Source organism: Oryctolagus cuniculus, chromosome 2, assembly GCF_051225735.1.
Source record: "Oryctolagus cuniculus isolate XC-2025 breed Fujian yellow rabbit chromosome 2, ASM5122573v1, whole genome shotgun sequence".
NCBI classification, from domain to species: domain Eukaryota; kingdom Metazoa; phylum Chordata; class Mammalia; order Lagomorpha; family Leporidae; genus Oryctolagus; species Oryctolagus cuniculus.
The window spans coordinates 133,426,086-133,440,715 of NC_142868.1; the positions used below are offsets into that span (position 1 = coordinate 133,426,086).

Consider the following 14,630-nt stretch of genomic DNA (forward strand, 5'->3'; position numbering starts at 1 on the left):
GAATATCTCTTTCCCAGGGCCAGCGCTTTGGCATAGTAGGGTAAGCCTCTGCCTGCAGCACCAACATACCATATGGGCACCTGTTAAAGTCCCAGCTGCTCTACTTTCAATCCAGACCCCTGCTAATGGCCTGGGGAAAGCAGCAGAAAATAGCCCAAGTACTTGGGCCCCTGCACCCATGTGGGAAACCTGAAGAAGCTCCTGGTCCCTGGCTTTGGATGGGCCCAGCTCCAGTCATTGTGGCTGTTTGGGGAGTGAATAAGCAAATGGAAGACTCTCTCCCTTTATCTATCTGTAACTCTTCCTCTCATATAAATAAATCTTAACAAAAAATGATCTCTTTCCCTGTCATTCTGCCTCTCAAATAAATAAACCTTTAATAAAAAGAATCACAGATCTGGAGTGGAAATTTAGCCTATTAATTTAGACGCTGGTATTCCATATCCAGAGTACCTGGGTTCAATTCCCAAGTCTAGCTCCTGACTCTGGATTCCTACCAGTGTAGATCCTGAGGGGCAGCAGCCATGGCTAAAGTAATTTGTCCATGGAGGAGCCCTGGGTTGAGTTCCTAGCTCCTGGGCTTCAGCCTAGCCTCGCTGTTAGAGGCATTTGAAGGGTGAACCAACCTCCCTCCCTCCTCTCTCTCCTTCCCTCTCAAGTAAATATATAATTTAAAAAATAATAATAGCAGATCAGCCTCCCAAAACCTAGACACTGGCAGCCAAGATCTGGCCAGCAATGATTCCAGGATAGAAGCTCTGTGAGGCAATGACTCTCCTTCCACTGAATGGGGCTTAAAGTGATTGCATGTGTCATGGTTATTATATGGTGACTGAACATGATTATGGCATAAGCCAGTTTTTATAACAACAACATCTTCTGGTATAGATATGCTTTATTGTTTATTTTTTCATTTAATCCTTGCAGCAACCCTGAGGTAGGTATTATTATCCCCACTTTACACATGAGTAAACCAATGTCCCTAGGTTAGATTACTTGCTGAAGATCACACACTTACTGGTGGCAAAGCCACTGGTAATTCACACTGCAAGGGGACTCTTGAGTAGTTCACAGGCTGCTGCCAAGGAAAAGGAAAGCAGAAAACTTCAACTGGAAAGACTGGACCATTCACCAGAACTAACGGGGTCCCTCACAGGGATGAACGAGGCACATTCCAAGGCCTAGACTGGGAGTGAGAGCAAGAGAAGCCTAGAGCTCGTGGGAGCTGTGAAGCAGGACAACGTCTTGACATTTGGTGAGAGCTGACAGTGTCTTCAGATACGCAAAGCACCCAGCTTCCAGGGGTTGGAGGAAAAAGCAGGACTCCAGCAGCTACAAATCCAGAGACTGGCCACAGAGCAAGGAAGAGCTGCCTCAGAGCGGCACCATCTCAGCTTGGCCACAGTACTCATGACCTTGGGGCAGTGGTCCTTTAACTTTGTTAAGGCCTTGAGAATCTGATGAAAACCATAAAACCTCCCCCCACAAGACAGACACATACAGGCAACAATTTGCATACAATTTCAGGGAGTCCATGGGCCCCAGGTGGGGGACTCCTGCTTTAGGGCAAGGGTGTCACCCTGAGTAAAGTCACTGGTGCAAACCTATGCTGCTCATATTTCCTGTCACTGTTCCCCTCTTGTCATCCCCAAATATTTAGAATGTCATAAAGTTAACTTTTAATGGGAGCCAAGGAAACAGGATTGGACATACACTCCAGCTAAGAAAAGAGCAGCTGTGGCATGGCAGTGCTAGCAGCCAGAGGGCAAAAAGAGCAGGATGGGGTCCTACGTGCCACTGCCCTACCCACGCAGAAGGTCACTTTGGGAGCTTTTCCTGCTCAAATTTAGAGACGTGCTGTGGGGCAGCGAGGAGAGGGCAGTGTTTCACTTCCTTTCCCTTCCAACCTCTCCCCTTGATAGCCCCCATGGATAGACCTAAGCATCAGCCCAGTCACTTGTGCATACGTGGTCAGGGCTCCTGTGAGCACCTGTGTATTTACACACCCTCTGTTGTGAAGGAACGAAAACCGGGATGGGGGAGATCTCAGGGCAGCTTCCACATGGCAACAGGGGATCATGCACTCCCCACAGAGAATCAGATAAACTGGGAGAATCAGTAGAACCACTCCGAGGACTCAGTGCACACTAGTCCCAGCCCCTCCACGGCTCTTCCTTCTGGTCAGAGCCAACCAGAAAGTGAAGTCATAGCTATGTCTTATGCCCCATCCCCAAGACTAAAGGGCCTAAGATAGGGACCAGGGCTGAAGGTTCACAGGAGTTCAGAGATGGGGGACAGGCCTGATTCACTGCAGAGAGCAGTTCTGATCTCTTTTGAGAACCAGGTATCGGGCAAAGGCCTGGCCCCAAGGCCCTCCAGGTCTGGAAACAGCAGACACTTTTGACAACTTGGTGATTTGCCCAGCTCTAGATGGATGTTTCATCACATGTGGCTAGAGGAGCCCCAGTTAGCCGAATGTGGGCTGGGCTTGAGCAAGGGTCAAGCAGGAAGGGTGGAGGGAAGCCACCAAAGCCACTGCCCCTCTTGGCCAGGGCCAGGGGCAGCCGCTCATCTTCAGGAGAGGGAGAAGGAGGGTCTTGGCTGTAGCTTGTGGTCCCAGACGGTGGGGCCCCTAGATCCAAGCCCACCTTGTCTCTAGCCAGAAGTTCTCTCTGTCGCCGTCGCTGCTGACGCCGACCAATCAGGAGAAGAGTCAGGGATGCTGCAAGAACCCCCAGTACAAAGCCGGCCAGGCCAGCCCCCACTGTATGAGCCTGGCTCGGAAGGCCCCGCTGGCTGCCCCATACCAAGCTGTAGGCTGCTACAACACGAGCTGCCCCGCCCTCCTGACACTCACAAGCATAAGCGCCCATGGCCCCAGGGGTCACCACCACCTCCAGCCCATCCCGCCGTGGGGTGAGTGCAGTCACTCCACTGGGCCGGTGCCACACGCAGGACGCCCATGCTGAGCTGGGGGAACACGGCAAAATCACATGTGCAGCTGTAGCCACTGGAACTTCAAACACTACTGGGTGTTCTGCAGAGAGACAGGCAAGGCACAAAGGGTGGTGAGGCTACAGGTCACGAGTGTGGCAGAGAGAGATAAGCGGTGCTATCAGACACAAGAAAGAGCTACAGGGACAAAGCTGAGAAAGGGGTTCCCTAAGAGGTAAGGCCTGGGTCACTGGCTGCCAAGTTTTAAAATGAGTCCAAATGAACAACTTTATAGCTGCTTTCCATCTCTTCCAACCACATTTCCCTAAGCCATACAGACCTCCTGGTTCTTTGGGACACAAAGAAGAGACGTCTGCTGACTCCATGTCTTGGACCAGCCTGTAAAGAAGAGAATACTTGGTAAATCCAGTGTCAACACTCCCTTCTCCTCTGCTCAGCAGCACTGAGCACTTACTCCTTTGGTAGTATCTCCCACGATCTTGTAACCTGCTCTTGGAATGAGCAGTCAGCATTCTCCCACCACCAACTTGTTTCCCCAGTACCTCTTACACGCCTTACGACATTGGCCATGTCAGATTCTACACAGATCCCTAGCAGATCATGAAGAGCTAAATTTGCACCAGGTCTGTTGGAAAGACGATTGGCGGGAATGCTTTAAAACAGACATGGGAACCTCCCAAGAAATGTGGCTGATTGTTCACGACTGCAAGATTTCTCTAGAATAAAAATATTAAAACTATAGTTATTATTTTCTGTTATTTAAGAGAAAGAGCAAACTTCTCTATAAAAAGCTAAATCAGGATTCTGTGAGGATCTGTAGAAGGACTTTTTGTTCCAAAAAAGCCTCTCATCTCTACCAAGGAACTCCTCTCTCAAACAGATCCATACTGGATATAGCTGGCCTGTATGTTCTGGATCTGTCTCAAACAACCCAGTTCTGGTACTTCCAGGCTTTGGGTAGGCTGTGTCCTGTGAAGGGACAGCCAGCTGCAATGCTCTCGGCCAAGCTCTCTGGCACTGCTTCCCGAGAAGGGAAAGCCGTTGAATCCCCCAAAGGGCTGGCAGTGAAGGCGGAGGGAACGGTCTGAACACACAAAAGCCTCAACCAAAGACAGACTCTGCGGATGGATGAACTCCTGCAGTATGCACAGAGCTCCCTGAAATGAGCTCCAAGCCGGGTAGGAATAGATGGGAGTTTCTGCATCAAATGGCTGATTACATTAGCTCAGAGTAGAGCATGTGAGAAGCCCACATACAGTGCTGTAGCCTCAGGAACCTCATGGTCTGTGTTTTTCTCCCTTCTATGAACGGAGCTATGGGGGCTACAATGTACAAAAGTGCCAGTCCAGGACACTGGCATAGACACACACCCTATACTCTGCCCTCTGTATTCCCCCCACTCTCAAATATCTTAACAGAACCTTTGAAGCTCAAGTACACAAGCTACCTAAGACCAGAGACATTCATGTTTTAATAGATATTAAAACAAGGAAAAATACAGTTACTTTTGCCTTAGATGGTTAAAAACTCCCCCAAGGAGCCAGCAATGTGGCTTAGTGGATAAAACCACCACCTGCAGTGCCAGCATCCAATATGGGCACCAGTTTGAGTCATGGCTGGTCCACTTCAGATCCAGCTCCCCGCTGACATGCCTGGGAAAGCAGTAGAAGACAGCCCAAGTGCTTAGTACCTTGTACCCATGTGGGAGACCTGGAAGAAGCTCCTGGCTCTTGGCTTTGACTGGCCCAGTCCCAGCCATTGTGGCCATTTGGGGAGTGAACCAGTGGATGGAAGATACCTCTCTCTCTCTTTCTCTCTCTCTGTAATTCTGCCTTTCAAGTAAATAAAAAAAAATCTAAAAAAAAAAAAGTGGGGGCCAGAACTGTAGTGTAGCAGACAAAGTTGCCACCTACAGTGCCAGCATCCCATATGGGTGCCAGTTTGAGTCCTGGCTACTCCACTTCCAATCCAGCTCTCTGCTATGGCCTGGGAAAGCAGAAGGGGATGGCCCAAGTGCTTGGGCCCCTGCACCCATGTGGAAGACTTGGAAGAAGTTCCTGGCTCCTGGCTTCAGACCAGTCTGGCTCTGGTTGTTTCGGCCATTTGGGGAAAGAACCAGCGGATACAAGATATCTTTCTCTCTACCTCTGCCTCTGTAACTCTGACTTTCAAATAAATAAATAAATCTTTTAAATTTTTTAAAAATATTTTATTATTTATTGAGAGGTAGAGTTACAGACAGAGTGAGAGACAGAGAAAAAGGTCTTCCTTCTGTTGGTTCACTCCCCAAATGGCCACAACGGCTGGAGTTGTGCTTATCCAAAGCCAGGAGCCAGGTGCTTCTTCCCAGTCTCCCATGTGGGTGCAGGGGCCCAAGCACCTGGGCCATCCTCCACTGCTTTCCCAGATCACAGCAGAGAGCTAGATTGGAAGAGGAGCAGCCCCATATGGGATGCCAGCACCACAGGTGGATGATTAACCTACTGCGCCATGGCGCAGTCCCCCCCCCAAAAAAAACCTTTAAAAAAAAAACATTTTAAATAAATAAATAAAAATTCTCCCAAAAGAAACTAAATGACCAGGTCAAAGTCCTTAGCCAAAAATGTAAAGCTGGTCAAACTTGCTATCTAATAGTTACTTTATATCTCCAACTAGCAAAAAGTCAAGAGTCTGATCCAGAAATAGCATAAAATTTTACACTAAGAATCCAAAATATCCAAAATGTCTCTCAGGAAAACAAAATCAAATTTTATGATCACTCAGATTATATGCTAGTGATTTTAAAGACTGACTTTTTTAAAAGATTTATTTATTAATTTGAAATTCAGAGTTACACAGAGAGAGGAGAGGCAGAGAGAGAGAGAGAGAGAGAGAGAGAGAGAGTCTTCTGTCTGCTAGTTCACTCCCCAAATGATCACAATGGCCGGAGCTGGGCCTATCTGAAGTCAGGAGCCAGGAGCTTCTTCCGGGTCTCCCACATGGGTGCAGGGGCCCAAGCACTTGGGCCATCTTCAACTGCTTTCCCAGGCCACAGCAGAGAGCTGGATCAGAAGTGGAGCAGCCAGGACTCAAACCAGCACCCATACAGGATGCTGGCACTGTAGGCAGAAGCTTTACCTGCTACGCCACAGCGCTGGCCCCCAAGTCTGACTCTCTTTTGACATGTGTGAATTATTTTATTTCCAAAAACAAGGACTTACTTCTAAAGGATCTGTAACTTTGGGGCTCTGTAATATACTAAAGTCCTGTTTATACTTGGGGTTCTATATTTTACAAATTTACCTTAAATTAACTGAGCTTCAAAATAGGAAATCTCAAGATTAATTTTAAAAGATATTTTCCAAACAACTGATCAAAAATATGTCACTGAAGTTTCAAGCATTCAGCCTAGTGGTTAAGACGCATGAATCCCATAACAAAGTGCCTGGGTTCAATTCCTGGCTCTGGCTCCTGACTCCTGTTTCCTACTAATGCAGGCCCTGGGAGGCAGAGATGATGGCTCCAGTAATTGGGTTCCTGCCACCCATGAGAGAGACCTGGACTGTGTTCCTGGATATACCTGCTGGCCTAACCTTAGCCACTGCAGGTATTTGGGGAGTAAACCAGTGGACAGGAGTGGTTTTTTTTTTTTAAAGATCTATTTATTTATTTGAAAGTCAAAGTTACACAGAGAGAGAAGGAGAGGCAGAGAGAAAGAGAGAACCATCTGCTGGTTCACTTCCCAGTTGCCGCATAGGCCAGAGATGGGCCCATCTGAAGCCAGGAGCCAGGAGATTCTTCTGGGTCTCCTATGCAGGTGCAGGGGCCCAAGGATTTGAGCCATCTTCTACTGCTTTCCCAGGCCATAGCAAAGAGCTGGAATCAGAAGTGGAGCAGCTGAGACTCCATCTGGAACCCATATGGGATGCCGGCACTGCAGGTGGCAGCTTTACCTGATATGCCACAGCGCCAGCCCCAGGAGTGTTCTTTTTCTGTCTCTCCTCCCATTTCTCTCTCTCTCCCTCTTTGCTTCTGAAATAACTAAATTTTTAAAAATTTACAAATACTCTATTGAGAGGATCTCAACTAAAGATTCTAATAAACATATCAACAATCTACAGTTGATAGACATTATTTGGATCCTGACTTAACTGAGTTAAGTCTATGTAATTGGGGAAACTGGCCAGATATTTGATAAGAAATTAAGTTTTGTATTATAATGGTAAATATAAGTATGGTTAACTTTTTTAAAGAAGCCCTTCTGTTATTAGATACACACACATAATGGTGTATGGATGAAATGATATGATATCTAAGATCTGTTCCCAAATCACTGGGAGTGGAATATTGATGAGCAAGTTTGGCTAAGAGTTGATGACTGCTGAAGCTGATGGGTGGATACATAGGAATTCATTATACTAGTCTCTCTACTTTTGAATATATTTGAAATTTCTTATATTAAATGTTTTTAACAGAGCCCTCATCTGGTAAAAATACATATTGGAATATTTGAGGCTAATATGTCAGGGATTTGCTTCAATATGACATATGCTTTCAGGCTAGCTACTGAATGGAAAGTGGATGATAGGTGCCCAAAAAGGACAAAGGTAGCCCAAATAGGAGATTACTAGAGTGGTCCAGTAAAGAAGCAGTGATGGCTGAGACTGCAGTAATAGCAGCAAAGGTAAAAGGAAGAGGGTGGACTGAAGGTAAGTTTGGAAGCGGGGCCAAAGTTTGGGATGTAGAGGGTTAACTCCCTGGCCTGAAGCACCAGCATCCCATATGGGCGCCAGTTCAGGACCCAGCTGCTCCACTTCCGATCCAGCTCTCTGCTATGGCCTGGGAAAGCAGTGGAAGATGGCCCAAGTCCTTGGGCCCCTGCACCCATGTGGGAGACCCAGAAGAAGCTCCTGGCTCCTGACTCCTAGCTCCTGGCCCCTGGTTTCGGATCGGCACAGCTCTGGGCATTGTGGCCAATTGGAGAGTGAACCAGCAGATGGAAGACCCCTCTCTCTCTCTCTCTGTGTATGTGTAACTCTTTCAAATAAACAAATAAATCTTTAAAAATAAAAAGATAAGTTTGGGAGCTGGAATTAGTACAAGTTGCAATGCCATTGTGGGCAATTTATGGTTTGAGCAACTGAATGGATGCAGGTTTCTTTATTGAGGCAAGGAAAACCAGAGGAGGAGCATGTGAGGGAAAGAAGAAACAGCAGTGCAAACTTAACTTGCTAAGTTTGAGCTGCTTCAGAAGCAGCCAAGGGGAATATGATATAGGCAGTTGTAATGGGAATTCTGCAGCTCAGCTAGAGATACGTTTGTAGTTGTCATCACCACTCGAATGGTCCTGAAGGTAATGGGAATGAAATCAACTAGACAGAATGTAGAAATGTGAAGAATGGACTAGGGGCCAACTTTGTAGCATAGCAGGTAAAGCCGCTGCCTTCCAGCTGGCATCTCATATCAGTGTGGGTTCAAGTCTGTGCTCGTCCTCTTCCAATGAATCTCCCTGCTAACATGCCAGGGGAAGCCGCAGAAAATGGCCCAAGTGCTTGGGACCCTGCACCCACGTGGGAGACCAGGAAGAACCTCCTTGCTCCTGGCTTCAGCCTGGCTCACCCCCTGTTGTTGCAGCCATTTGGGAAGTGAACTGGTAGATGTAAGATCTCTGTGTCTCTCACTCTCTCTCTGTAACTCTGCCTTCAAGTAAATAAAATAAACCTTAAAAAAAAAAAGAAGAGGAGGAGTCTACTACTGACCCCTAAGAAATACAGCATTCAGCAGTTGGATGGGAAAAGAAGTCAGAATGGGAGACAGGAGACGGCAGAGTCATAGAAGCAAGAGGAAAGGCAGTTCCAGGGAGGAAGGAGAGAGCAACTGTGGAACACTTCTGCCAGCTCTTGAAGACAAACACTTAAAAGTATCCCTTAGAGACAGGAACATGGAGTCAGTCCCACAGTCAGGGCAGGTCCAGCTGAGAGGCTAGGACATGGATGAGGCAGCACCAGTTAGAAAGAGGAGTTGGCATGGGCAGATGGACACACAAGTGATACAGACACACCAACACACGGAAAACACACACACCCAGATAGGGCAGCATTAACAGATGAGAAATGGATATAGACAGAGGGACGGGCCAGAGCCCCATGCAGCGACACTCACCCTCGGTGTTCCCCAGCATGGGCCACACAGGCATCCAGCCGGGGGCTCCAGGCACAGACAGGGTCCTGAGCCAGGATGCATTCTGAGCAGCTCTGCAGACGGCCACAGTTGGTTGTGTTCACTTGTGTCACCTCGGTACGGGAGCCAACCAGCAGCCAGCCCTACAGAAAGGGAGTGGACAAGGTGAAAACACTGGCTCACCTGCATCTTTGGGTCACAAACAGGTTCTGCATTCAGATTTGTCCCCAGAAGATTCCTCCAAATCTACAACTCACGTGGTACAATTTCATGTTCTCAACCGGCTGTGGTTCTGGGAATAAAGTGAGATCCTCCAGGACGCTGAGCTGGGCTCCGATGCGCACTGCTCGGTGCAGGTGTCCGTCCTCTAGGAGGCAGGCAAGGGGTGAGAATAATGACAGGACTGTCTCTGGGCCTGGGCTCTGCCACCAGGGTATACTAGGAGACCCCCTCGCTGAGGTAAGTGTGTGTGCACTGGACTGCCAAGTTGTTTGACCAGCAAGCATACCTGTCCCCAGGTAGAGCACATCATACTCTTTCCCTGAGAGGCTGGTCACCCTGTGGGCCACGACTCTGAGATAGGCTGTGTCGGTGGTGACCAGGAGGGGATGGCTGTCAGCTGGAGACACTGGCTTGTCCATCAGCGGGTGATCCCGGATGAAGGTGAGAACACGGTCGGGCAGGGAGAGAGATGAACTGAACTGCTGCAGCTTCATGTTGTTGGTGATGCACTAGAGGAAGCACAGGGCTGGGTGACAAAGTTTCCCAGGGAACAGGAGGTGTTAGTAATGCTTGCTGGGGTTCTTACCCTAGTAGCAGCCCTTTAATTCAGGTCTGGGATGAAAACATTCCCTGGCCCCCTTACCTCTCCAGGTCTAGGCTGGGGCACATCGTTGTCCAAAACAGGTAGTCCCCTGTTGCAGTCATGCTTTAGCTCTCTGAAGGGACCACTGAACACTTTCCGAATGTCTTGTGGTTGGAAGGCACAAACTGCAGAGATGGCAGCCCCCTCCCTGGAAGAGTCATGGATTGGAGCCTGATATTTGGAGGGAGCTGGGGGACTGCAGCTCATCCCTTATCAAATGAGATGACCCACCAGAAATACATAGGAAGCCACGCAGCCAAAGGAGGGAGAGCCTGCCCCGGGAGGAAACAGCACCGACATTGTGCCAACCCCATGTATGTCCCACCTTGCAACCCTCCTGCCCACCAGGACCCCTCACCACTGTGAGGAAAAGATGCCATAAAAGATGGGGGTGCCCGTTCCAGGCTCCGGTCGAAGGACGGCCATGTCCTGAAGGACACTGGGAGCTCTGCCGTGCTCGGGCCTGGGACACAGCAGGTCGGCCTTCAGAAATGTCGTCCACCTCTGCTGGAGGGTCTTACGGCCCCCAAGGTCCCCCTGGGGTGACAAACACAGGAGAAGTTCTCTTTAGAAACCCAACACTGGGCAAGGAGTACGGAGACTAATATAAACAGCCTCCCAACTTCAGGGCAGATACAGATGGGGAGACGGGTGCCTAAAATGCAAGGACATGGATACTGACAGAGGAATTGAGGGGCTCCTGAGACACAGCGGCGGGTGGGGCCCCAGTAACCAGGACAGTGCACGTATAAAGTACTGTACTACATGGTGCTGTACTTGAGCGACCTCATTTAGTCCCCACAACTACCCTTTCATGCAGGCATCACTGCTATCCTCACCTTACACCTGAGTCTCTGTGAACTAAAGAACTTCCTGGGGTCACAGAGACAGAGAGTGGCAGGGACTGGAACTCAGGGCTATCTGTTAACAGTTCCCGCCCTTAATTTCTCTACTCCATCTCGTGTGGACAACAACGTGTCACCAGGGTAAATAAGTGCAGGAACAGAGGGAGGGTCAGAGACCACAGCCCCTCCCCCATGCTCTTCAAGTTCCCAGAGAATAAGTTAAGGAGGAGAAAAAGGGAGACAGGAAAGATACAGGGAGTGCAACCTAGAGGAAGAGATAAGAAGACAGACAGCCAGGAAGGGAGGATCTCACCGCACACACGCGGGCCACCCGTGGGACCTTAATGGGCTCGTAGGAGTCAAATGCTCGAGAGGTCTCCGTAAAGAAGAAGTAGATTTCCTCGTCTCCATCTTCATCCCCCCACTCCGCTGGGCTCAAGGCCACGGCTGAAACAAAGGCTGGGGCTGGGGAGACCAGTGGCCTCAGATCCGGGACACAGCCTGGGGCTACCCAGCCCCCACCCCATCTGTCCCCCAGAGGGTCCCTCCCCCTCTCCCCACCGTTAAGCCAGGATGGCAAAGTCTCTGTGCGAATCCAGTCCTCGGCACGACCCACAGCCCGGGAGATAATCGGCTCCGTCCCCAGGTAGTTTTTCACCGTGGCGGCATAGAGGACCCCCCCTGCAGGGCAACAGGGAGGAGATGGGCTGTCAGAGCCCCCCTGGTCACAGGAAGAGCAGCAACTCTCAGAGCCAGGTGCTGCCAAGCACACCACAGGGGACCTCCTCACAAGGGCTCCAAGGGCACGTTCAAAGGAAAACTGTGCCTGAATGCCCCTGACTACCAAGAGAGAAGGCCTCCCTCCTGGAAATCAGGCTTGTTGTCTGGGGTTGTTGGCTGTTTCAAGATCCCTGTAATTTGCTGATTATCTCCGAAAAGGTGGTTTGCGTCACAGCACCTCCCGGTCTTACTGAAGTCCTCCTGCCATAACAAATGTCAGAGGGAACCAGGGTTCTTTTGGAACATTAGTGGGTGTGCATTGGTCTGGAACAAGTCACAACTTTAGAGTTACTAAAACACTTGGGAAATTGATCGCAATGCAGATCTCTGGGCCCTGGACTCAGCAATTCTTTTTCAGCAGAACTGAGATGGCTCAAGAATCTGCATGGCGAACAAGCACCTGGAATTACTCAGCTGCAGGTCATTCAAGACCTTGCTTGAAACACATCAGCCCAGGGGACAAAGGGTTTCGCAGACAGCCAGAGGGCATGGAGGAATCCCGGCCTCCCTCCTGGTGCAGCGGTAGGGCACGGTGCTCTGGGATGGTGGGGATTGGGGTTGGCACTTTGTGGGATAATGTGAGGGAACTACAGCCACTCTGAGTGACACTGCCAAGGGCTCAGACACAAGTAGGAAGAAAATACCTCGGAGTACTAGAAGGTCAAGAACCTGCTGGAGGAGTCTTGATTATCATGGGCACTCTTCAGAGAAGGGGGCATGCCTTCAGCACCTGCTATACACGTGGCACCATGCTGGGGGCTAAGCACATCCCTGCCCCCAAGAACTGCCACTGGCGTCAGGAAGACAGTCTGATCAGATACCAGGAGGCATGGATGCTAATGGACAGGGTGAAGGGTACCAGAGAGGAGGACCAAGCCTTCTCTACTACTTTGAGGGGAACAGCATCTCCAAGGCAACATTCAAGCTGGGTCTGAAAAATGAGAGACAGGAAGACTTCAGGGAGGAAAACAAGCAAGTGGTGCAGGGGGAGCTGTGTCTGGGCACATGGGACACGAGCAGCTGAGGCTCTGGGTAGCAGAGAGGGGCTGCCCACTGGCACAAGGACAGCAGAGATGCAGCTGGGAGGGTGGCACCGAGCACCTGACCATGATGACTGTACTCTGCCATGTTGAGAATGTGCACTTTATTTCAGAGGGCAGAGTGAGTCTGCAGCAGTACTCAATTTTTTTTTTTCCAGAAAATAATGCTAGTTAAAAGGCCATCCACATAGTCCAGGCAAGAGTGGAAGACCTGAACTAAGGAAAGGGCAGAGAAAATGAAAGGGCTGCATTTGGGAGATACTTCTGAGGCAGACTCCATTACCAAAGTTTGAAAATTGAAAATCAATCAAGATGAGATGTGAGAGAACAGAGTCAAAGAACGTCTCTTAAGGTTTCTAGCTGATAAGATTGATGATGCTAGTTTGCATCATGAGCCAAGCCAGGAAATGAAAGTAGAAGGCCCATTAAGGAGGCACTTGGAGAAGCAAGTTCGGTTGTTGGCCATTTTAGTGCCTCTAGGATACTGGCCAGAGATGCCAGAAGGCAATTAAAAGGAAGGCCCAGAGTCAGCAACTTAGGAGTCATCGCATGGCCTGCTGAAGTCACCACAAGAACGTGGAAGACAGGGGGAAATCAATGTAAAAAGGGAGCCCTGGGGAGCACCAGCATTGATGGGGAGGAGCTGCTGAAGGCCACTGAGAAGACCAAGTCAGAGAGGCCAGAGGAGCATGGAAGGCTGGTATGCTGGCAACTGATGCACCAGAGCCGTGGGGCTCACGCACATGAGGCGAAGGAGGGGAGAGCAGGCCTCCTGGAGGAAGCAGTCACCCTGTGTCACAGATGTCCAGAGCAGCAGCGTGTCGCAGGCACTGGCAAGGCAACCAGCATTGAAAACACACTCTATGCAGAGGAGAAGGGCAAGCGCCCCTCAGTGGGCAGCAGTGGGGGAGTAGAAAGCCCCAGGCAAGGTGCAGGTGAGATCATTTGAGATTGTGTCCTGGAGCCAGGGAGACGTGGCTCTGAAACCCTGACTGCTGAGTAGGTAGTATGATCCTGGGTAAATTAACTTTCCAAAATCTCAAGTTCCGCCACTGTAGAATGGGGATACTTTTACCTTCCACACAGAGTAGCACTGAGGGTTAAACAAGATAACAAGCGCAGAGCCCTAGCTGAGGCCTGGCACACGGTCAGCACTCAGCACACGTTAGTGCAGTTTCATAGGAAACCTCCAATGGCCATGTGCTTGATTTGCTACCAGAAGGGGAGGGTGGGGTGGGGAATTGGCTCTGTGACGTAGTAGGCTAAGCCTCCACCCATGGTGCCAGGATCCCATATGGGTACCAGTTCATGTCCCAGCTGCCCCTCTTCTGATCCAGCTCTATGGCCTGGGAAAACAGTGGAGGATGGCCCAAGAGCTTGGTACCCAACATCCACGAAGGGGACATGGAGGAAGCTCCTGGCTCCTGGTTTCCGATCAGCCATTGCAGCCACCTTGGGAGTGGACCATCAGATGGAAGACCTCTCTCCCTCTCTCTGTCTGTGGCTCTGCCTCTCATATAAATAAATAAAATCTTAAAAAAAAAAAAAGACAATAGGATGGAGGGTGTTATAAAATGACATCCCATTGCCTTTCAAGAAATTTCAAGAGTAAAAACCCAAGTATTGGTTACAGGTCCCAGCAACAAATGGAACAGCCAAGGAGCTAACCCTCTGTACTTCAATAGGGGGAAAAGTTGATACAGAAGCCGAAGTTTGATTGAAAACTTTCCCTAAGAACATGACACCTAGCAGAAGCTGTGTCATGGTTACCCTGAGAACCACAGGACATGTGATAAAGGACCACAGATAACCATGCAAAGAACCCATGGGATGGAAGTAAAGGGTCCCAAAACTTTCTAAGGGATAAGAAGGAGTCAGAAACACTGGAACCTAGAAATGCTGGAGAAAGCACAATCATTCAAGGCAGAATAGCAGAGGGGTCATGGACACAAAGTGACCTCACAAAGGGTCAGCACTTCAGGAGGA

At 49.5% G+C, this 14,630-nt stretch overlaps 1 protein-coding gene across 12 annotated transcripts in view; it reads right to left on the reverse strand.

The window, feature by feature from the left end:
• Nucleotides 1-14,630, reverse strand: part of SEMA4F (ssemaphorin 4F) — a 33,808-nt gene that overhangs the window by 4,134 nt on the left and 15,044 nt on the right. For 4 of the 12 annotated variants that reach the window (XM_070069690.2, XM_070069691.2, XM_089326233.1 and 1 more), the window contains 9 exons: nt 11,386-11,505; nt 11,138-11,289; nt 10,338-10,516; nt 9,980-10,127; nt 9,623-9,845; nt 9,372-9,481; nt 9,097-9,257; nt 3,275-3,333; nt 878-3,037 (listed from right to left, as the gene is read on the reverse strand). In XM_070069690.2, the coding sequence (XP_069925791.1) occupies nt 2,427-3,037; nt 3,275-3,333; nt 9,097-9,257; nt 9,372-9,481; nt 9,623-9,845; nt 9,980-10,127; nt 10,338-10,516; nt 11,138-11,289; nt 11,386-11,505 (1,763 nt within the window). In that variant the 3' untranslated portion in view covers nt 878-2,426. Of the gene's footprint in view, nt 1-877; nt 3,038-3,274; nt 3,334-9,096; nt 9,258-9,367; nt 9,482-9,622; nt 9,846-9,979; nt 10,128-10,337; nt 10,517-11,137; nt 11,290-11,385; nt 11,506-14,630 lie in introns of those variants that run through there. The other 8 variants (XR_016229263.1, XR_016229264.1, XM_070069693.2 and 5 more) reach the window with 3 other exon arrangements.